General features: G+C 26.6%; 2 protein-coding genes across 2 annotated transcripts in view; one reads left to right on the forward strand and one right to left on the reverse strand.

Moving 5' to 3' along the window:
* On the forward strand, positions 1–14,810 carry LOC114127882 (multiple inositol polyphosphate phosphatase 1-like). Its single transcript, XM_027992238.2, has 7 exons — positions 1–276; positions 3,369–3,661; positions 5,384–5,503; positions 6,982–7,126; positions 11,244–11,344; positions 13,408–13,517; positions 14,292–14,810. The coding sequence occupies exons 1-7, from the start codon at positions 60–62 to the stop codon at positions 14,722–14,724; spliced, it is 1,419 nt and encodes a 472-aa protein (XP_027848039.1). The 5' UTR covers positions 1–59; the 3' UTR covers positions 14,725–14,810.
* LOC114127876 (non-lysosomal glucosylceramidase) overlaps positions 14,692–20,259 on the reverse strand; it is a 14,372-nt gene continuing 8,804 nt past the window's right edge. The window contains exons 10-16 of the mRNA XM_027992226.2: positions 19,531–19,898; positions 19,307–19,452; positions 19,109–19,221; positions 16,429–16,571; positions 15,306–15,412; positions 15,038–15,229; positions 14,692–14,966 (exon numbers count right to left, since the gene is read on the reverse strand). Of these exons, the coding sequence (XP_027848027.2) occupies positions 14,781–14,966; positions 15,038–15,229; positions 15,306–15,412; positions 16,429–16,571; positions 19,109–19,221; positions 19,307–19,452; positions 19,531–19,898 (1,255 nt within the window). The 3' untranslated portion in view covers positions 14,692–14,780. The remainder of the gene's footprint in view (positions 14,967–15,037; positions 15,230–15,305; positions 15,413–16,428; positions 16,572–19,108; positions 19,222–19,306; positions 19,453–19,530; positions 19,899–20,259) is intronic.

Here is a 20,259-nt window from a genome sequence, read left to right on the forward strand (position 1 = left end):
CGGCCACAAATCGCAATTTCTATACGGCAGCGTACCTAACGCCGCTCAGTATCGCAACAATGTTGGTCACGGGATGTCTGTTTACGATAGCACTAGTGTTCGGGACGTTGGTCACGTTCACGACTGGACTTACCGACTGGCAGCACATCTCTTCGTTCAAACAGCAGACCGACTATGGTCGCATGTGCTATCGGACCGTCCAAAATCCGTACGTGTACTTCGGCACAAAGACCACTTACGGTGCGGTGGCCGGCAACGACTTACAGACTCCGCCAGGTGTGTGTGTATATATATATATATATATAATACAAGATATTTGGCCCATTAAATATATAATGCCAACAATTGCCCAAAAACGTTCACGCCTAATCACGCTTTACGATGATATCTTATAGCTGATGAGCAACTGAGCATTAAGTGATGGACGGTAATGTTATTATTTAAGAAGATTCTCCGCTGTAAAAAGAGATGATCTTAAAATTTTTATTTTTTTAAAGTTTCTCCTTTCTATTAATGATTAATCGTATACGTAAAAAATCATTATAATCCGCGAATCGTGTAATTGGAGTGAGTGTAAAATGTTAGTATTATAATGCTAATAATTTAAATAACATCATCTTAAAGCGACTACACGGCATAAACTTATATTATAATGTATAATAATTAATAATTATAATATGAACCATATTTTCTTATAATCAGGAAAGAATAGCAAAATATAACGAGGTTGGAATATCTATGCAACGGCCAAAACCAACTTTAGACAAAGTCGGTTAAAATTTGAAGTTCAATTTTTGTCAAAAAGAGATTTAACAAAATATATAAAATAATGATTTTTTCTCAAAAGATATAAATTATTATTGATTATATAAACATATATATTATATTATAATCTTTGAAATTTGACTAAAAAAATATAAACCGCAGAAACTTGAAAAATTCCATTATTTCTTATATGCCTACCTACCTATCATAATTTTCTGTATAAAATAATATTTTCAAAATATTAAAAGCATATTGAACTTATTTACATTACATTTTACAAAACTATTCTCATATTTCTACGGCATTTAAAAGTCATATCAATAGTTGATTTTATATACAGTTGGTAAATACTATAATTATGTAATGCGATATTTTTGACAATAATTAGTTTAATAAATTATATTATAAAATAAAGATTAACATAACAATCACGATTACACTGACATATTGCTTAATGTCAAAATAGTCATACTTCAAGTTATAAGTTACTGTTGTACAGCGGGCATGGCTATTATAACCGTTTTCGACCAAACGTATCCTTCGCTTTTAGTCCAAAACAAAAAATATTACTAACAGAGCACAAGACTTTTTATTTTTATCTACAGTAAACACTATATAATAATAGGTACTTTTAGAAATGCAACTATACAAATAAGGATAACAATAGACGTAGGTATTGACAAAAGGTTATTTAAAATATCCTGTATTATTATAATTATTATACATTAATATTTAATCATTTTTTTTTTTTTAATTTATTTTGTATAATCCCACGCTATTCGACAGTTGCTTTTTAGTACAATAATAATTCACAATATTATAAGTTATTTATTATTAATTATCACTTATTAATACAATTATATAATATGTAGTAGGTATATTGTATTTTATAAACATTATATTATTATTTATTATTTACCAATAATAATTGAATATATTTTATAAATAATTATAATTTATAATTATTAATATATCATATTATTTTTTCTAAAATGAAAAATTACAACAATTTCGTCAAACATAGACAATAGATTGAATTAAATAATTGAAATTAGTGATCTCTAATTTATTTTATTTGGAATGTTATCAATGAAATTTTTGAAATAATACTTTATTATTCTAGTAAGATCTCAAAGTATGAATTATTTAGGTATTTAAAAAAAAAATTAAAATCAATACATCATTCAATTCACAAAATTGTTACTTCTTCAAGAATTTATTAAATCATTTATACTTTACTATTTTATCAGATTTAAGTTGTCCTAATAATTATCGATTATATTATGTACTATGTACTTTCATGTTACCTATGTATGGAAATAATATGACTAATATTTTTCTTCTAATGTATTCATGTCTCATTACTTTCAACTATTTAGATACCCAAATTTTCCTAAAAAATTCTATAGAACCATTAGTCATTGTTGACAGAAAATATGTATAAATGTGTTGACTCTATAATCTGTAAGTACACTGCACCTTTATGAAAGACTAATAATTAGGTTTGCATTAGAAATATAATTATAAGCATGTCTCTCAATTCGTATTCAAACCAAACATTAAGCATTAACAGCATAAATTTATCACTCGTAAATTATTACTATTTTATATTTGTCTGTCTTTCTGATAAAAAATTACAAAGCGCCTAAATTAATAAATAATATGTTTCGATCATGTGTATTTTGCTGTTTTTTGTACGCAGCAAACAGTATGGTTTTATGAAGCTATACTGGCGTTTAACGCATATATTTGAATATATTTCTAGCCAAAGAATCCTTTTATAAATACAATAATTTATGATCACCAACTGTAACACGTGTAACATTCAGTGATTCGGTATACAGTATAGCTTTTTGCTTTCCACTTATTTTATGCTGCAATACAGTGGCGTAATTATGGGGGAATATAGGAATATATCCTTCCCCAGACGCTTTTTTTTTGCGTAAAAAACAAAAAGGAAAATTGACTTGATACTACAATTGATGAAAAATATATTTTATTTTATTTTATTGTTTACTTAATTCTTTATGAAAACTATTATTATACTATTTAACTAATTTATGATAATAAATTAATATAATATTGTGATATACGAGATTTAATGTTCAAGGGGGGGATAGCCCTACTAAAACAATAGTAAATAAACTTATTCCCAATCCCACCCCAGAACCAATTCCAAATTATGCCACTGCTGCAATGTGATTTAAAGCCGAATTTATTTCAAAGTTAGTACAAAAATTTAAGTTTTAGCTTTAATAAACTATTAAAGTCTGTGTTTTATAATTTAGTTTTTCGAAACCACTCAATAAGTAATAAGTAATATTTTTATTTTATTTCTTTTGTTTAATTTATAAGATTTATTAAACGTTTTATTTTTGAACTGAATGATACCATCGATACTTCACAAAATAGTATTTGATATAATATTCAATTAAATTGTCGCCATCAACTTAAATTAGTTCATCTCAACTTTTTCTATATGATATTAAAAAATAAATTACTTGAAAAAATTACAACCAATACAAATAGCTATTCATTAGAATAGACACCCGAAAAATACATTGTTAATATATATTTTACGGAAATCATAAATATGTTTACAGACTGCCGACCGTTACAAGTGTGGATGGTATCCAGGCACGGTACACGTTATCCATCGAAAAAAAAGATCGAAGAACTTAAGAAGTTGAACGAGCTTAAGACAATGATAACTGCCGAATCGACTATGTGTCCTGAGGATATCGTGGCCATCAAGAACTGGAATACCAATCTTACCAAAGACGACCATTACATGCTACAAAGACAGGGTGTAGAGGAACTCAAGTCGCTGGCCGTGCGGCTCAAAAGACAATTTCCACAGATATTCAATAACCCATACACTGAAAACAACTTCAAAGTACGTACAACAATTCATATGGATAATATTTTTTAATTAACTCAAATAATATTTTTTCACTCTTCACTTTCATACATTGAGAAACCTTCTACAAAATGAAAACTGTCAGTATAAGTTTTAAAATCATAGTTTATTTATAATTCAGTTATAAAATGTGGCGTCCGCGAGTCCATTATGTATGGTATTCAACTCCAAGGTAGGACCAATAACTGGGCAACAAGTCGAAAATAATTTTATTAAAACACTCTTATTATTTAGTGCAATATGAATAAGTACTACGTGTTATTGTAATAATACCTATTCTTTTAAATTACAAAAAATTTAAAAAAGTATAAACGATATATAAATATCTATAGTTTTCTCTTACAGCAAACTTTAGGTATATTAATTAATAATATCCTAAACCCTAAATCTACATCAGTATCAGTAGCATCCAATGGTCTTAAAGACTTAAACACAAATGCGTTATTCTCCATATTTCCCGATATAGTAATATAGACGTATAAATATATAATATAATATAGTTGGGCATTTATATCAATCTATTTTACAACTATTTTCGTACAAATCTTATGAATGCTTACGCCTTACAGGTATTATAAAGTGATAACTATTGATAATAGAGTAGTTTTTTAGAATATCAAAACATTTTAGTAATGTACAATAGTTATTTGTATTAATAAATATTTTTATAAAAATTATTATAATCGTAACTGTAATAATATAGTTTTGAATACATTGCATTTTAATCACAATTCAACTAATTTTATTAGTTATAAATTATCTTATAAAAATATGTAAGCTGCGATGTTTTTTAAGTAAATATATTATGTAATTAATTATAACAAATAAGCAAGTATAAAATAAATACTTAAAATAATTTAAATGAGTTGTAGTCCTGTAGATCTATAATCATAAGTATTAAACCTATAGGTACCTACCTAAAAAAATTAAAAATAAATAATAATAATAATAATAAGTAGGTATTTGAATAAAAGTATCTACATGTTTATGATAAAATAAATCACTCACTGTAAGTCAGTGGCTATTTTTTCTAATTTTCCGTAGTACACATATTTCAATTTAAGTTTAGTTAGGTACTATCAATTCGTCCGAGGTATAGTTGCAGAATGTTATATACTATATACTATATAGTACATAATATAAAAGTGGTACACATTTTTATTTTTAGTAGTGCACAAAGTGTGTTGTAGTACCACAAAAATAACAACTTCTGTAAGTATTATTACATTTTTATTATATTCCGTATAATATATTGTTTTTGTATGTTGTCCATAATGTTCAGAATTAACTTGTTATTTACAGTATTTACCAAATTAAATAGTATTCTTTAGGTAAAATATTTTCAATAGTCAATTTATTAGTCATTAATAACCAAACCTCACGTAGAAGTAATTGAGTATTTTCAACTATTTGATAAATTTGGTAACCAGTTAACCACACTCTGTAGTCTGTATGTTTATATTTATACTATTATGTATAATTACATACTGTAAATCAACATGTCCCTAAACAGAGTGACGACTGACGAGTGACTCATTTATAGTATTTCGCTCCGATACGTAAGTACCTAATATGTAAATAACTATAACAATATTAATAGGTGTCACATTTTTATAACGAGAGAGCTTTACAATTTTACATAAAATTAATTATTATACAATAATTTATAAAAGTATTTCGATTGGTTTCTTTTTTCAGTTTTTGACTTCACATAAACAACGCGCCAAAGACAGCGCTACTGTGTTTTATCAAACAATCTTTAACCGAAACCCTGAAAATGAATTACCGATCGTCCAAACATCCGATGACAGATTTTATGTAAGTATTGAAAACGTCCAGCAATAATTATAAAATTGTACTAATTTTTAATACTAGTAATACCTGAACAGTATAAGATGAAGCTAGTAATTAGTATAAAGTAGTGGTTTTCATAATATTTTTTCATCGTGACACATATTATTGTTATTTACGCTACATTTCAGAAAAACATTGTCTATCTATTTGCTAACATAAATACTTTAGACTTATAAAAAAAAAATATATGTTTACCCATTACAGTGGTATTTGGGTAATATAACCGGTATAGAAAATGGGAATTAGTATATATACTTAATCCAAAATAAGGAATAAGCAGTTGATGCTCGTAGTCCATAGAATCCAGTGTTTAGAGATAGTGGCAGAGACCCTTTTTTGACAATCCCTTGTTTCTGATGGCACATAAGAAAATCAAACTTCTTGCGTTTTATCAAAAATACAAATACAAATACGTGTCAATTTGACCTTACACAATGCGAAACGTCCATTCCATCAATGATAAAGATTTATACTGAGGGTTATCATTATCTGCGCACGACAACCTGACCATTATTTATTCATTATATTCGTAAACTGTGAACAATATGTATATAATTTGTGAACATATAATATGATAAACATAACGCCATAATATAATGTGGATAGTTTATATTATTTCGAATTATAAATATTTTGTATGCACCTATTAAATATCGAGCGATCATTTAATTATGTTCACGTGGCTTTTGAATTAAGTACATCTGTAGACATTTGTTTTAAATTGATGCTTTCTTATAAACAATTCAGTCTATAATGTAACAATTAGTTCACAAAATGTTGTTCGCATAACAATAAACAATATAATATTATAATATTGTTGCATTCTTTAAAACTTTATTATAGACGTACTTTCTTTAATTTGTAAATTCGACATATTTTCTACAAACATTCGCCAATATTTTCAAACATCTTCTAATTATATTTTTTATTGTATCTTTTTTTTAAGAGGACATTTTTACGCAACACCTCCCTTCTTAATGTAGTTTTTATTATAAATTTATAACCATTATTTATTCTCCTGTAAAATTTTCAAATAATTATACCTAGTTATTATAGCCCATGCCTTTAACCTCTTAACTCAGTGACACTTCATACTCGAAAAATCCACCATTGAAGTCGTTATTCGCGTAGACATAAACATAAATATATAATAAACATTTATGTCACGTAATGATTTTAAATAAGTATTAAGTGTATAATATAAATCCACTCGTGTTTTATTATAACGTAGAAAAAAATATTTGTTATTTCATTAACTTGAACTTGACTAAGAGTGTATAGCGTATGTCAAGTATAATTCTAAACTATTAATAGTAAACAATTTAAAATGTTGACGTTAAAATTGCTATTATAGCCGATTATAATATTTAATTTTGGCACACTACATTGCCACTAATAACGATGACTTAGGTAAGTAAATTAAATAATATATTGTGTAATAGCTGTATAAGTGCAAGCAAGGAGAAGACGATGACGACGACACAAAGGGACAAGGAGAAGTGAAAAAGTTCGAGGACGGCCCACTCGTGAGGTCCGTTGTGTCCAGGGTATCTATGGCAATGGGCCTTAAACAAAACCTCAGTTATGGTAAGTTTGTCCATGAGAAGTCAATATTTCACGCATGTGCGAAAATAGTAATATTAAGGCATTACGCTTTTATTTTTTTTTTTTTTTTTACGATTATAACTAGATTCAGCTGGAAACCCATCCAACCGTATAAGTACATTTTATAAAATGTATGCTTGTGCAAAAATATATAACTTTTTAAGTGCTTATAGTAGTATTCAATATCCGTTAAACCTATGATAATAAGTAGGTATAATAATTATGTATAGGTTTTGCATTGTCTTTATTCGTTATTAATGATGACGATGACAAATAATAATAATAATAAATTACTATTTATCATAAATTATAATATAATGCGGTAGTTACGTATTGTACTTTACATTATTTTATACTAATACATACACAATTGACGATATTTATATCAATAAAAGGGCTACCGACCCCAGTTCCCTGCAGTGCAGCGTTTTTGTGAATCGTTCAACAGTGTGTTGTAATAATTATAATGCCAAATTTGTACATGAAATTCGATTTCCATCTCTACCAACACATTATTGCAAATATGTATATATAATAATATGATATATTGATATCACATGTTTCCATTTTTTAGTAATAGGTAACCTAACCTACCTACTGTTACTGTACTCACCGCCCACTAGCTATCGAATAATAACCGTAATTATCTATATTTCCGCAACCCGAGGTCATTGGATTAATTAAACGAATATAATTTAACAGATTCGTTCTATTAATTACTTATTTGATTAACGATAATAATTGTAATATACTAACCTCCTTCCCCGGACACGCAGATCCATACAAGCGTAGTATTGTCTTTAATAGCCGTTTATTAAGTGTATCTATTCGACTCAACTCGTCAGCTGTCTTCATATATATATGTATGTACATACAATGAATAATAGTAATAACAGCACATATAAGTTCAAGCAAACGTTTTTCAATGAGTATAGAAGCTTGATCGTTCGTTTTATTTATAGTGATTTGCTGACTCGTCAAAATTGTTTAGCTGTAAAACACATTAATCATATGAATAGCGGACTTAAAGGAACAGACCCTTAGTCCGTAAAACATTACGTCCAAATAAAATAATTACATAGATTTAGGAGATATATTCGTTTGTAATAAATATATTGAGTTCAATTACCTACTTTAATTATCATTAAACTATATTAAAATAGGTATGTATGTAACAATACTCAAAGATGAATAAAAATAAAATATTAGTTATTATAAATACTACTCAATTCCAAGCTTATAAAGCTTCTCCCTGCTTCTGTCCTTGCTATAAATTATCTGAAATTTATATTATTTATTATCATAAACAAAAATACCTGTATACCTACATTAAAAATAAATACAATACATTTATACGAATATATACATTATTATTCAGTTAGATATTATACAACTACAATTATTAAATATTACCTTTAGTTATTATTACATTGTCAACATGGAAAATGCACCATGCACACATAACATATCATCAAATTATTAGATTGAATTAATTTCCTTTCCACTTTTAAGTTATGATAGTTTTAAAAACAATTATATTGGGGCATACCTACTCAGGCATAGGTAAATAATCCGTCTGAAAACTAGCTATAGGTTATAGCAGTTATCGAGATCGTTTCGCCTAAACGCTAAAACCTTTCGGGAACTTAAAACTATTTTACAATATTCTTAAACAATAATGATTTATTATAATAGTTTGGGCAGTAAAATATTAGGTGTATACTGTATAATGTATTAACGAATACTTGTAGTATACGAGATAGTAGGTCAACTGCTGACAACGAGTATTAATACTAAGACAAAAGTACTATTGTTTGTGTATTTATAGGGCGTTGAACCTTTCAATAACTATAGATAGATGAACAAGTGTTAACTGCTGGACACTAAAATATATAGCATTCTTTTTGATTTGTATACACTATACAGTATGTAATAGGTATGATAATTGATGCGATTTACCGATTCATTAGGATGTGCTAGTATACAAAGAAGTAAAACAATTTTCACATACCTATTATTCTATTAATATTTCAATGTTAATGGTTAAAACACAAACAATATTAAATACAAATAAACAAAATATTTTATTTTATTACCTGAGTTCGATAAATGATTAGAAACTAGCGTGGATCTAGAGGGAGGGAGGGGGTGCTAGGGTAATATAGTACCTCTCTTGAGATGTTCCTTCCTGGAAAAACTCTACACAATATGTATTTAGGCTGGGCACATTTTTAAAAAAAGTTGGTACTAAAAAAATAAATGAATGAAATTGAGAAGTTATTTTCCTCTAATAATTGATAACCAGATGTACTTAATCGTAAAAAAATTGATTCTAAAATAAAATTAATGGTAACACTACTTATTATGAAAAAATGGGCAAATGTAAACTGGGCCCGCGATTACCATTTTTATTGTAAACTCGGCTCCAAAAATTTTAGGTAATAAATTAGATAGAATATACATTGGCTCGGAAATTACAGGTAAAAAAATGTCCGTTGTAATCTCGGCCCGATAATATTTACCGATAAAATATAATAAGCACGACATAATTTAATTTTAAAAAAATAACTCTTATAAAGAATACTTACAAAATATAAAAATAAGAAAATATCAGTGAGTGAAAACGTTAAACACATGGCTTTTTACTTTTAAAAAATAGATTTATACATTATTACATTACAATTTTTCACTTATATTTATAAATTTTTTACATTTACTAATACACACTTACATTTATATAACGAATTTCATACTATGAATAATATGAAAATGAAAATCATTTTTGGAAGATAATGAGAAACGCCTCCTCGTGGTGTTCTCTGAGTAATTCTTAATGGTTTTCAAGAATATTGTAAGAAAATTATATGTACCTTTTTAGCCGGGCCGAGTTTACAATCGCCCGAAAAAATAGTGTTATCAAATATAGTATTTTATAATAAATTATTACATTAACGATTAACATTTATAACAATTTTCAATCAGGTAAATGTTGATCCATTAAAAAACAATTCACTCACAATTGCTTTAAAATCAGAATATAAAAGCTCTATATTATTAACTATGCAGATACTTCTGCTTCGGTAATAACTAATATTGTGTTTTAATTTTATCGTATTAATTAATTAATTAAATATACATCAATATAATTTATATAATAATTAATTGTATATGATTTAAAATTTTAGTATTTTTTCTTGTGTTAATACTTTTGCATAGGTATAGTGCGAGATATGTATGAGAAATCATATGTGATAAAATTTAATTTTTTTAAATAAAAGAATTTGTTTTAGATTTGTTTTTAAAGTTTCCACTCATGCTTATCCTTTTGAATATTAAGCACTAAAACAGTCTTGCCTTCGGGATAGACTGAATGGAGTATATACAAAATACAATACCTTAACCTTAGCTCCCCCCATAACAAAAATCCTAGATCCGCCACTGATTAGGAATATTCCTATAATAATCTGTAGAAAAGAATTATTATTCATATTGTATTATTGAATGAGTGCTCCTACATTAGACATAACAGGTAAACACCACCTATGTGTAGGCATATCTCAATTCGTAAGATAACGTCACAACGATTTCGAAAATGTGAAGGACAAGGGTGGTCAAAAATTATATAGTTAAGGGTGAAAAATAAAATAAAAAAAAAATACATATAAAGACAATTTCATAAATTACATACGTATATACCCGATTCCGATAATTATTTTAATCGAAAAGAACTTATAATAATAGGTAGTATCTTATATTAAACTGTGTTACAAGCTAAACACATTAAAATAAATGTTAGAACTTGGGAAAATTTTGATATATAACAATAATTATATACAGTAGAATATTATATATTGATAATATTTTATAGTAAATTAATAAATATACTGAAATATATTGAGTTTACACTTAAACATATAATTTGAACCGGAGAATGTGTTGCATTGACTTTGACTAATAGAAATTCTGTTTTTATAATGATAAAAATAAATTAATAAATAGGTACTATTAAAAAAAGTTATGTCAATATTGTATACAGACTATTCATATCCTACACACAACATACAACTCGTATATACATTATATAGTATTATATTTTTAGAAAATGTTTCATTGATGTTGGAGTCTTGCAAGTATGAGAAAGCTTGGTATATACAGTCGCGACCACCATGGTGTGCCGTATTTACGCAGTATGATTTAGAAGTACGTATAATATAAAATTACACGGTGTAAGTGTACCTAATCTATTTAGTATAGACACCTACTAACATATGTACAATAGTATTACAATATTATTACATTGGGTAATGTTATACGCGGTCTAGTCTATAATTACTGTCTAGCATGTGACACTGTAACCTACCGCTAACATTAATCAATTTAAATTTGCTGTTACTGATAGTATTTATTACTAGTTCATATTTTTAAACACAATGTATCCTTCATATCTGTATAAAAAAAAATATAGTTTATTTGTTTGACTGTTGCATACATTGATCTCCACTAATCTTCTTTAAATTTCTCATATAATAATTGCGAAGCTTCGATTGTTTTTATATTTGTTATTATATCTATTTTTAGACATTCTCCATAAACCTTCAATTATTTGTTTATTCATAAAATATATAAAACATTTTTAATAAACACACAAAGTATGAACAATGATATAATCAAAACATACTGAACTGAACATGGTATATTTGTCGTTTGTCACCCGCAATTTACACATATTTATCAAAATAACCATTTATTTTATCTACAGGAAAATTTCTGTCCACTGTGTACATTATTGAATACGTATAGTTTCATTAGGTATACAACATGGTGCTTATTATGTTATGTTTATGGCCATATGTCCGTCTTAACCACAGTTTAAGGTAGTATGTATCCTAAATCATGGTATTGGTAACCAACATTTCAATACGCTAGCTTGTGCACATAATAGTAATAGTAAGAATAATTTTTAAGTAAGGCACATATTTACATGGTTTTGCATATTTGTAATAGTTGGATCGAAAAAATAGCCAAGTTTCAATAATATTTTACAAACGATTTACCAGCAAATCATACAGATATTATGAACAAAATTCGTATAAAATATGTAAGACGGCAATCTGTATAGGCAATTTAGGGCCATCACAATGTAATATTAATTGGGTCCGTGTAAATAAATATTTCGTACGAATTGGGGTCCGGTCTTTTCCGGTAAAAACGATAACACATATTTACAGAATATTTATTAAAAAATTATATTCGTCCTGATGCAAAGTTCCCTCCAAAATAATGGTTTGAATTTAAGTCTAATACAATAAGAACTATAAATAACGCATGTGAATTTTTATGTTTTATTCTGTTCATCCAAATATATTATTTCAATTTATACACGTTATAAAAGATATTCAAATTAACGTTTATATTAAAATGAGAAATCCAAAAGGAAGAAGAAGAAACTGTATTATATCTAAGGAAAATTTCTTAAAAGAAAAAATTACAGAAAAGATATTGGGAACAATTAATTGCTACGAATTTGTCAAATCTGTATCTTATAAATTTCAGCCCAATTATTAACTTATTAACTAGGTATTAACAACTAGACTAGTGTAATTTTATTTATACGAAAATAAAATAGTAAACATTAGAAAAAAAATATATTTTGTAATTATATTTATGTTATTTATGTAAATCACGAAAATAAAATAGTAAACGTCAGAAAAAAAAATATTTTTAACCATACCTATAATTACTAGATGTTATTTGACAGTCCTAAGTCTGTAAACATGGGAAAAAACAATATTTTTTTTTCTGGGACCCAACTAGTACAGTAAGCTTTTTTACACGGGACCCAATTAGTAAACAATTGGAAACTGGGACCCAACTAGTATGCGCCGTCCTTTACAACTTATATATTAAATGTTACAATCAAAACTGGATACAATAATACAATATTCACTCACTCATCAGTCAGTTATCAGTTTATAACTCATTACTCTTCTAACATTTTTTAATTGTAATTTGTAAAAGCTCTAGAATCTGGTGTGTTAATATTGTTGATTTTCATTTATTCAATTAATAATTTATATTGAAATTTAATGGATTTCTGCTAATGGTCCTTTTCTATGCTTACTACTTAATGTTTTGTATCATACCAGTACTCCAGTCTATAATATTACATAATAGAATAACATAGATATTTTAATACCACATGTCACCACTACTGGTGATATTAATATTTTTGATAATAATAATGTTTGCTCTTTTTTCTTCAGATCCTTGAATACATAGAAGATCTCAAATATTACTATGCCAATGGGTATGGAAATTCTATTGGAGAGAGCATGGGATGCCCTATTGTGAAGGACTTGATAGACAATTTCAAGTATGATACTAGTGTACAACTCAGATCTATATTTGATAATACAAATTAAGTACAGGATGTTTCTATTTGTTTCAATACCAAAACATTAGTAAAATTAAAAACTAGATTAAGAAATAACTTATGTAATATTCAACAAAATATAAAATTAAGGGCCGTTCTTACAATGTTCGGTTAAGAATAACCGGCAGAATTCTATCGGTCAACACATAAGAAATTCTGCCGGTTAGCGTTATCAGACACTAATCGGACATTGTAAGAACGGCCCTAGTCTAGTCAATAAAACTACATGTTAGCTTGTAATAGTTGACTAAAAATAATTATATAGCAATATCAAAAAATAAGTAAGCTTTAATTTATAAAATGTAAAGGCAAATGGAAGTGGGTATACAACAAAGTACCATAATAAAAAAATATAACACTTAATTACTTTTTTATTAAAGTAACCTCATAAATCTTTCATCAATGAAAAACTCTCTTTTTGTATATTCCCATCAGAGCTATACATTATGGATTAACCTAGTTTTCTATATTGCAATATAATTATTTTTAGTCCACTATAACTTATTGACATAACTCATTTATATATTATTTTGTTACATATTACATAAAAGTTTTCTTAACCTAGTTTTTAATTTTCTAATAATGTTCATGTAATAAAACAAATGGTTTCATACGTATACCCTAATTTAATATATATTATTATATGCTAAATACAACACAATATTCATATTGTAAATAATAATATAATCATAGTATAGTTTATTAATTTTATAGGAACCTTGCCAGAGGAAAAAATGGACCATTAGGACTATTTTACTTTGGTCACTCGCCTAACGTTTTGAGTGTGGTAGCCAGGTTAGGCATCGGAAAAGATAATACACCATTACTGAGTACTAACTTTGAACAGATGAAAACTAGAAAATGGAGAACATCATTTATAGATCCGTTTGCATCAAATGTAATAGCAGTATTCTACAAATGTAGGGATGGAAATAAAGCCATGATCTTCCTCAATGAACATAGTATACCGATGGGTAAAGATGATTGTCGATCATGTCCATGGGAACCAATCGAAGCACAATTTAATGCAATAACCTCTAATAACCAAACATGTAATTTAGATATGTGTAAAAACTCTGCAATTTTATCCTCAATAAATTTAGTTGTAGTCATATTTGCATATGTAATACATGAGCTGTGTATTTAAAAATATTTTTAGTTCATCATATAAAATTGAACATAAATGAAATACTATTTTAATAGTTAGTCTTTGTTTAAATTATCCAATGCAACTTGAATAGACCATATACTCAGTGGTCTCATGTAACCAACAGAACGATATGCGTTTTTAGAGTAAATAGCTTCTGGTGTCTGGTACGCCATGCCTATATTATTATAAACAGTATTATAAATACCCTTGGCTGTGTTGAAACCTTCTTCATGCATACCCTAAGAACAAACATTGATCATTAACATAATACAGTTCATTATAGTACTACAATTCACAATAGAAAACTAACATGAGAAATCATTAAAGAGGACAAAGCATAAGTAACTCCTGTCCAAACTTCTTCACTTTGCACAGAATACATATCTAAATTTCCATCAGGCATCATGCCATTCACAGCTCCCATTTTTCCATTATTGAATCCAAGCACATTCATCTTGTAAATTGTCTGAAGAGCTTTTTTAACTCTGTCAACTGGGAGCACCTAAATTAAAACCATTTACCTATATATTTCGAAAATTACATATTATTTAACTGGTACAGTTTGTATAATCCAGTACCTCTTCGTTTACACCACAACATTTTAAATACCATTCCCCGCATAATTGATCAGCCATAATTGATTTTGAATGATACTGACCAGACGAATCAAAATCGAAATATTCACCTGAAAATATAATGTATTAACAATCTAATTTTATTCAGTACCTATTCTTAGACAAAATGTTAAGTATATTTATAAATATTTTTGTATTAAAATATTTAATTTATACATTTGTGACGAACAAATAATACTCAGATAATCGAAATATTGTACTAATAATTGTGACAAATAAATATTAAGCAATTTATATTTATAAGTTATAACTAAATATTATATAAAAAGTACATCTGATTTTTATTTTTTTTTCATAGAAAGTAGACAATAGTTATGTTTATTTATTGTTGTAATAAAGTATTGCAATTCAAAATAATATATAACAGTAATTGTTTTATCAACTATTTAATAAACGTCTGTTTTTTAAGTATTCATTTAGTCTAATATTACACCTTAATTAAATCATAAACAAATTTTTTTCTTTCTATTTTTAAATGACAAAAGAGACTCTGTTTAACTATTACATATACACTTATCACCATTGATTATATAAATCATTAATTATCTTCCTTGTTTAAAACTGAAAATGACATTGAATCATGAATAATATGTATTTTAAATTGAAAGGAAATAATTTTAATATATTAATGTGTTCATAATATCATTCTTTATCTAACAAAAGACTAATATAGTCTATTCGGAATGAGATCGTACCTTAGCGGCGACCAGTTTTCGTTCGCAACGGTCAGACGCTTCTCTCACCTAGTCAAACAACGAAAGCTCGTGAGACTAGCACTGAGGAACGAAGCCACACCCATGCGCAGAATTTGGCCGCCGAGGTACGATCTCATTCTGAATAAACTATAGATAGAATTCATTATGATAAGATGTATTGTAATCAGTATATTATAATACATACATTATATCTTTAAGGCCTCTTATTATATACATTAAAGTACTTTTGTCAACTTATATGCCTTACACTTTATACATTAATTAATATTAATGTTTAATTAATTACAAAATCATTTAACTGCTGCATTTAATTAAATGCAATTAATATAATAACAATTAAAATCAAATACCATTCCATAAAGCAGCATTAAATGACTCCTTAGCTTTATTTAATATAGATAAATATTTTTCACTGATATCTTCTTGTTTAAGAATCTTTGATATTTGAACAGTGCAATAAAGAGCAGCTAACCATAAACCTCCACAATACGCACTAGAAACATAAATATTATAAAATACCTAGAACTTAAAAATCAGAAAATTTTATACAGAATATTTTAAGAAATCAGAGGTAAGATAATAGCAATTCTTATTCAATAATTGGAAAAACTATCAAAAAACAAGAGGAAATAGAATTATTAATATAACACGAGTTTTTGATAATCTAATTTAATATTTGTTGTAACTCAAAAATTAATAACCATAGATAGGTACTTGAAATTTTATAACTCTGTAATATTTTCTAAAACATGATAATTTTCAATATAACTTTCTATGCTGCTATTTTGCTGCATTTTGTATTGAATTTTTATTATTATTTTTTATTTTTCATAGTTGATTGATATAGATAACTCTTATTTCTTAGTCAAATATAAATAATGAAATATTTGAAATATTTAGTATTATTTTAAGTGTTAAGATATAATATTCCAAAATATGTCGGTATATTAACTTTTACTTAATAATAATAATTTATGTTTTAATATTATAATAATTGTTATATGTATTCAATATTGTTGGCAAAATTAGTTCAACATACACACATAATATTACTAATAGTAAAATAAATTATAAAGTATCCTTAGAGAATAGAGGCTGTTATATAATTTCTACTACTCATTTAAAATATTCAATGATATGGCATTGAATTCAACTTTCACACTTCCATAATAATGACCTATTCAATAATGAGAAACATTTGAAACCTACTACACAATAATGCTCCCCAAACTTTTATATTTAATAGTAACAAATTTAAAAGTACCTACTTAAATAAATATTTTAGCTATTAAAATGTTAATGAAATATGAATTCCTATTTATATTATTAACTTGTTACTTAAATTTAATTTAGTTTCAAAAAAAAATTCTTCTCATAAAAATGTCCAATCACAATACAAGATAAGTGGGTAGATATGAATCTTTACCCTAATTTTTAGCATTAAAAATCCTTTCACTAAGAAAATATTCAATAGTTTAATTCATCATGAAATCAAATTACTTTTAACCAACCAAATATAAAATGAAAAACCTAAAAAAATCGGATAAGTGGGTACCGTTCTGCTGTACATTAGGGGGTGGGGTAGACTTCGGACTAGGATAAGTTAAATTTGAATGCAATGATAGGTATCATTGTATACGAAAAACGATTCTAAACAAAGATGATTTGTCAGCCAAGGATATAATTTCCAGTTGTTGGTGAAAAAAGTGGTTTATGTTTTAATGGCCTGAATACACCAAAATTTAAGTTCTTTTATAATTATTGTAAGCTAAACTTATGAAAAATCTTGTATTAAATTGTCAACTCTTAGCTACCTATACAAACATTTTTATGAATTATACCTACAAAATAATTTGCAAATATTTATAATTTTGACAAATTTTCGTCAAAATTTGAACTTCAAATGCTAATAAAAAAAAATTGTGCCTATGTATTCTTATAATTTTTTAATCACTATAAGAATAATATATGAGGAGGAACTTTGTATAAAATTTTCAAGTATTTTGATGGGGCCAAAAAAATTTTATCGACACTTCAAAAAAAAATTCTTAGGAAAATTGAAAATTTCATCTATAAATAGCTCAAAAAAAAGTCAAAATATTTTGAAAATCAAACGTAAAGAAAATGACAATCTAAATAACTAGTAAATTTTTTAAGTATTTACGACTTATACTATTTGAATAACAACAAATATCAAAAATCGTTTAAGGCTAAACCGTTATTTAAAGCGGTTTTGTAAAAATTTAAATTTCAAACACTCATAAAAATATTTTGTCTGAATCCGGTAGTTTTTTTTACAGATATTTGAAGAAAAATTTATGGAGAATCTTGTACCAAATTTTCAAAACTTTGTTATAAAAGAAAAAATTTTTACGATTTTCCAACCACAAAATTACTTGCAAATTTTCGCAATTTTGACATATTTCGTATAAATTCGAACTTTAAGTACTTATAAAAAAAATTGTGACTAACGATTTCGGATTTTTTTTTATCACTTTAAGAAAAACTTATAAGAAACCTTGCATTAAATTTTCAAGATTTTCTGGTCAGCCAAAAAATTTTTACCGTTATTTAAAAAAAAAATACTTAGAAAAATTGAAAATTTCAATTGTCTATAAATAGTTTAAAAAATGTCAAAATTCTTTGAAAATTTAACTGTGTATGGAAAACGCTAATATAAACATTTAGTGAAAATTTCAAGTATTTACATCGATTAGTTTTTGAGTTATAGCAAAATAAAAAATTCGATTTTGACGAAAACTGGTTTTGCGTAAAAATTCCCGTTTTTCCGTCATTTTTTTTTTTGTTTTTCTCGATTTTTTTGAAAACTGTTGGAAAATGTTAACTTTTTACCTCTATAATGCACCAAGGGTACTTTTACATCGGAAACCACCCCCATAGTTTGAAATTGGAGCATTATTTCGACTAATTATGCTGTACACAGACACAAAAAAAAAAACAAAAAAAAACACACACATCATTGTAAAATCAATACATACATCACTTCGTTCAGAATCTAATAATTACTACCTTATGCCAGTCATTATCCAAGTGTCAAAAGTTTGATCAGCTGTTCCAGAATTCTCAATCATTCCATCACCATTAGTATCCCAAGTCAATGATTTCTCCATCACATTTTTTATCTAAATATAAGTAAATTATTATTTGTTTAATTTTTTTTCTTATCAATGTAATAAACTGTTTTGATAAATATTTAAAACTAATTACTTGAGGATACATATCAGCCAAATACTTGTTATCACCAAACATAATGTAATCTCTGTAGCATTGTAAAACAAACTTTAAATTAAGGTCACGCCATTCTGATACATCATGTACCAAATAAGCATTCACTAAGTTAAAAGGATCTTCCTCTAATAAAAAAAAAACATAATAATTAATGAATTTAATTACTTTATGATAAAAAATTATTAATTAATTAAAACACAAACCTGGATCACCAAGATCATGCGGTACACTATATTTATATTTCCGTAAGCCACTAGTACCACAAGACAAGTGTTTTCTTGTAATATTCAATGAATTATCAATTGTATCTCTAAACATGTATTGTATACTTGCCTGTAGTTTAGGCCACAGTTTTGCTAATGTGAAAGATGCATAAAAATGTACATCATATGTATTGTACATTCGATACTCATGGCCTTCTAAATACCCAAAATATCCATATTGATATCTTGGATCTGTAATATCTACCCGTTCAGAATCTTCCTTGAGAGGTAACAACCAAACACTTCCACCATCAGCTACAAAATAAACTTCATTGAATATAGCACTTTTATACCAGTCAGGTAACAATCTAAAATGAAAATTACAATAAAGAAAATTGTTAGTAAATATAAAATATTCAAAACAGATTACAGCACAATCTCAATAATCTGGCCAAATAATAGTCCAACACGTTCATCAAATTATTCAAATCTAGTTTTTTTTATGAGCGGTAAATTAAGTTTATAATTAAACTTTAATAATGAACTCAAATTAATAGACTGATTGTTATTTGAATTTAAATAATTTTTGTATTGTTATTATTTAATCATTTCTACATTTTTTTCAATATGATCATACCTATTAGGTACAATAATAAATAATCTTAGAAATTAAATACAATTTTATAATATCAGGCATGTTTAAATTAATAATATGCATGCAAACTGTAG

The sequence above is a fragment of the Aphis gossypii genome, chromosome 3 (assembly GCF_020184175.1).
Source record: "Aphis gossypii isolate Hap1 chromosome 3, ASM2018417v2, whole genome shotgun sequence".
NCBI classification, from domain to species: Eukaryota; Metazoa; Arthropoda; class Insecta; order Hemiptera; family Aphididae; genus Aphis; species Aphis gossypii.

Bases quoted from the DNA above. Each gene is read 5' to 3' on its own strand.
- LOC114127882 (XM_027992238.2), top strand. From the start codon at position 60: ATGTTGGTCACGGGATGTCTGTTTACGATAGCACTAGTGTTCGGGACG. The intron at 277-3,368 runs GTGTGTGTGTAT...ATATGTTTACAG, and splicing joins CGACTTACAGACTCCGCCAG to ACTGCCGACCGTTACAAGTG. The intron at 7,127-11,243 runs GTAAGTTTGTCC...TTATATTTTTAG, and splicing joins TAAACAAAACCTCAGTTATG to AAAATGTTTCATTGATGTTG.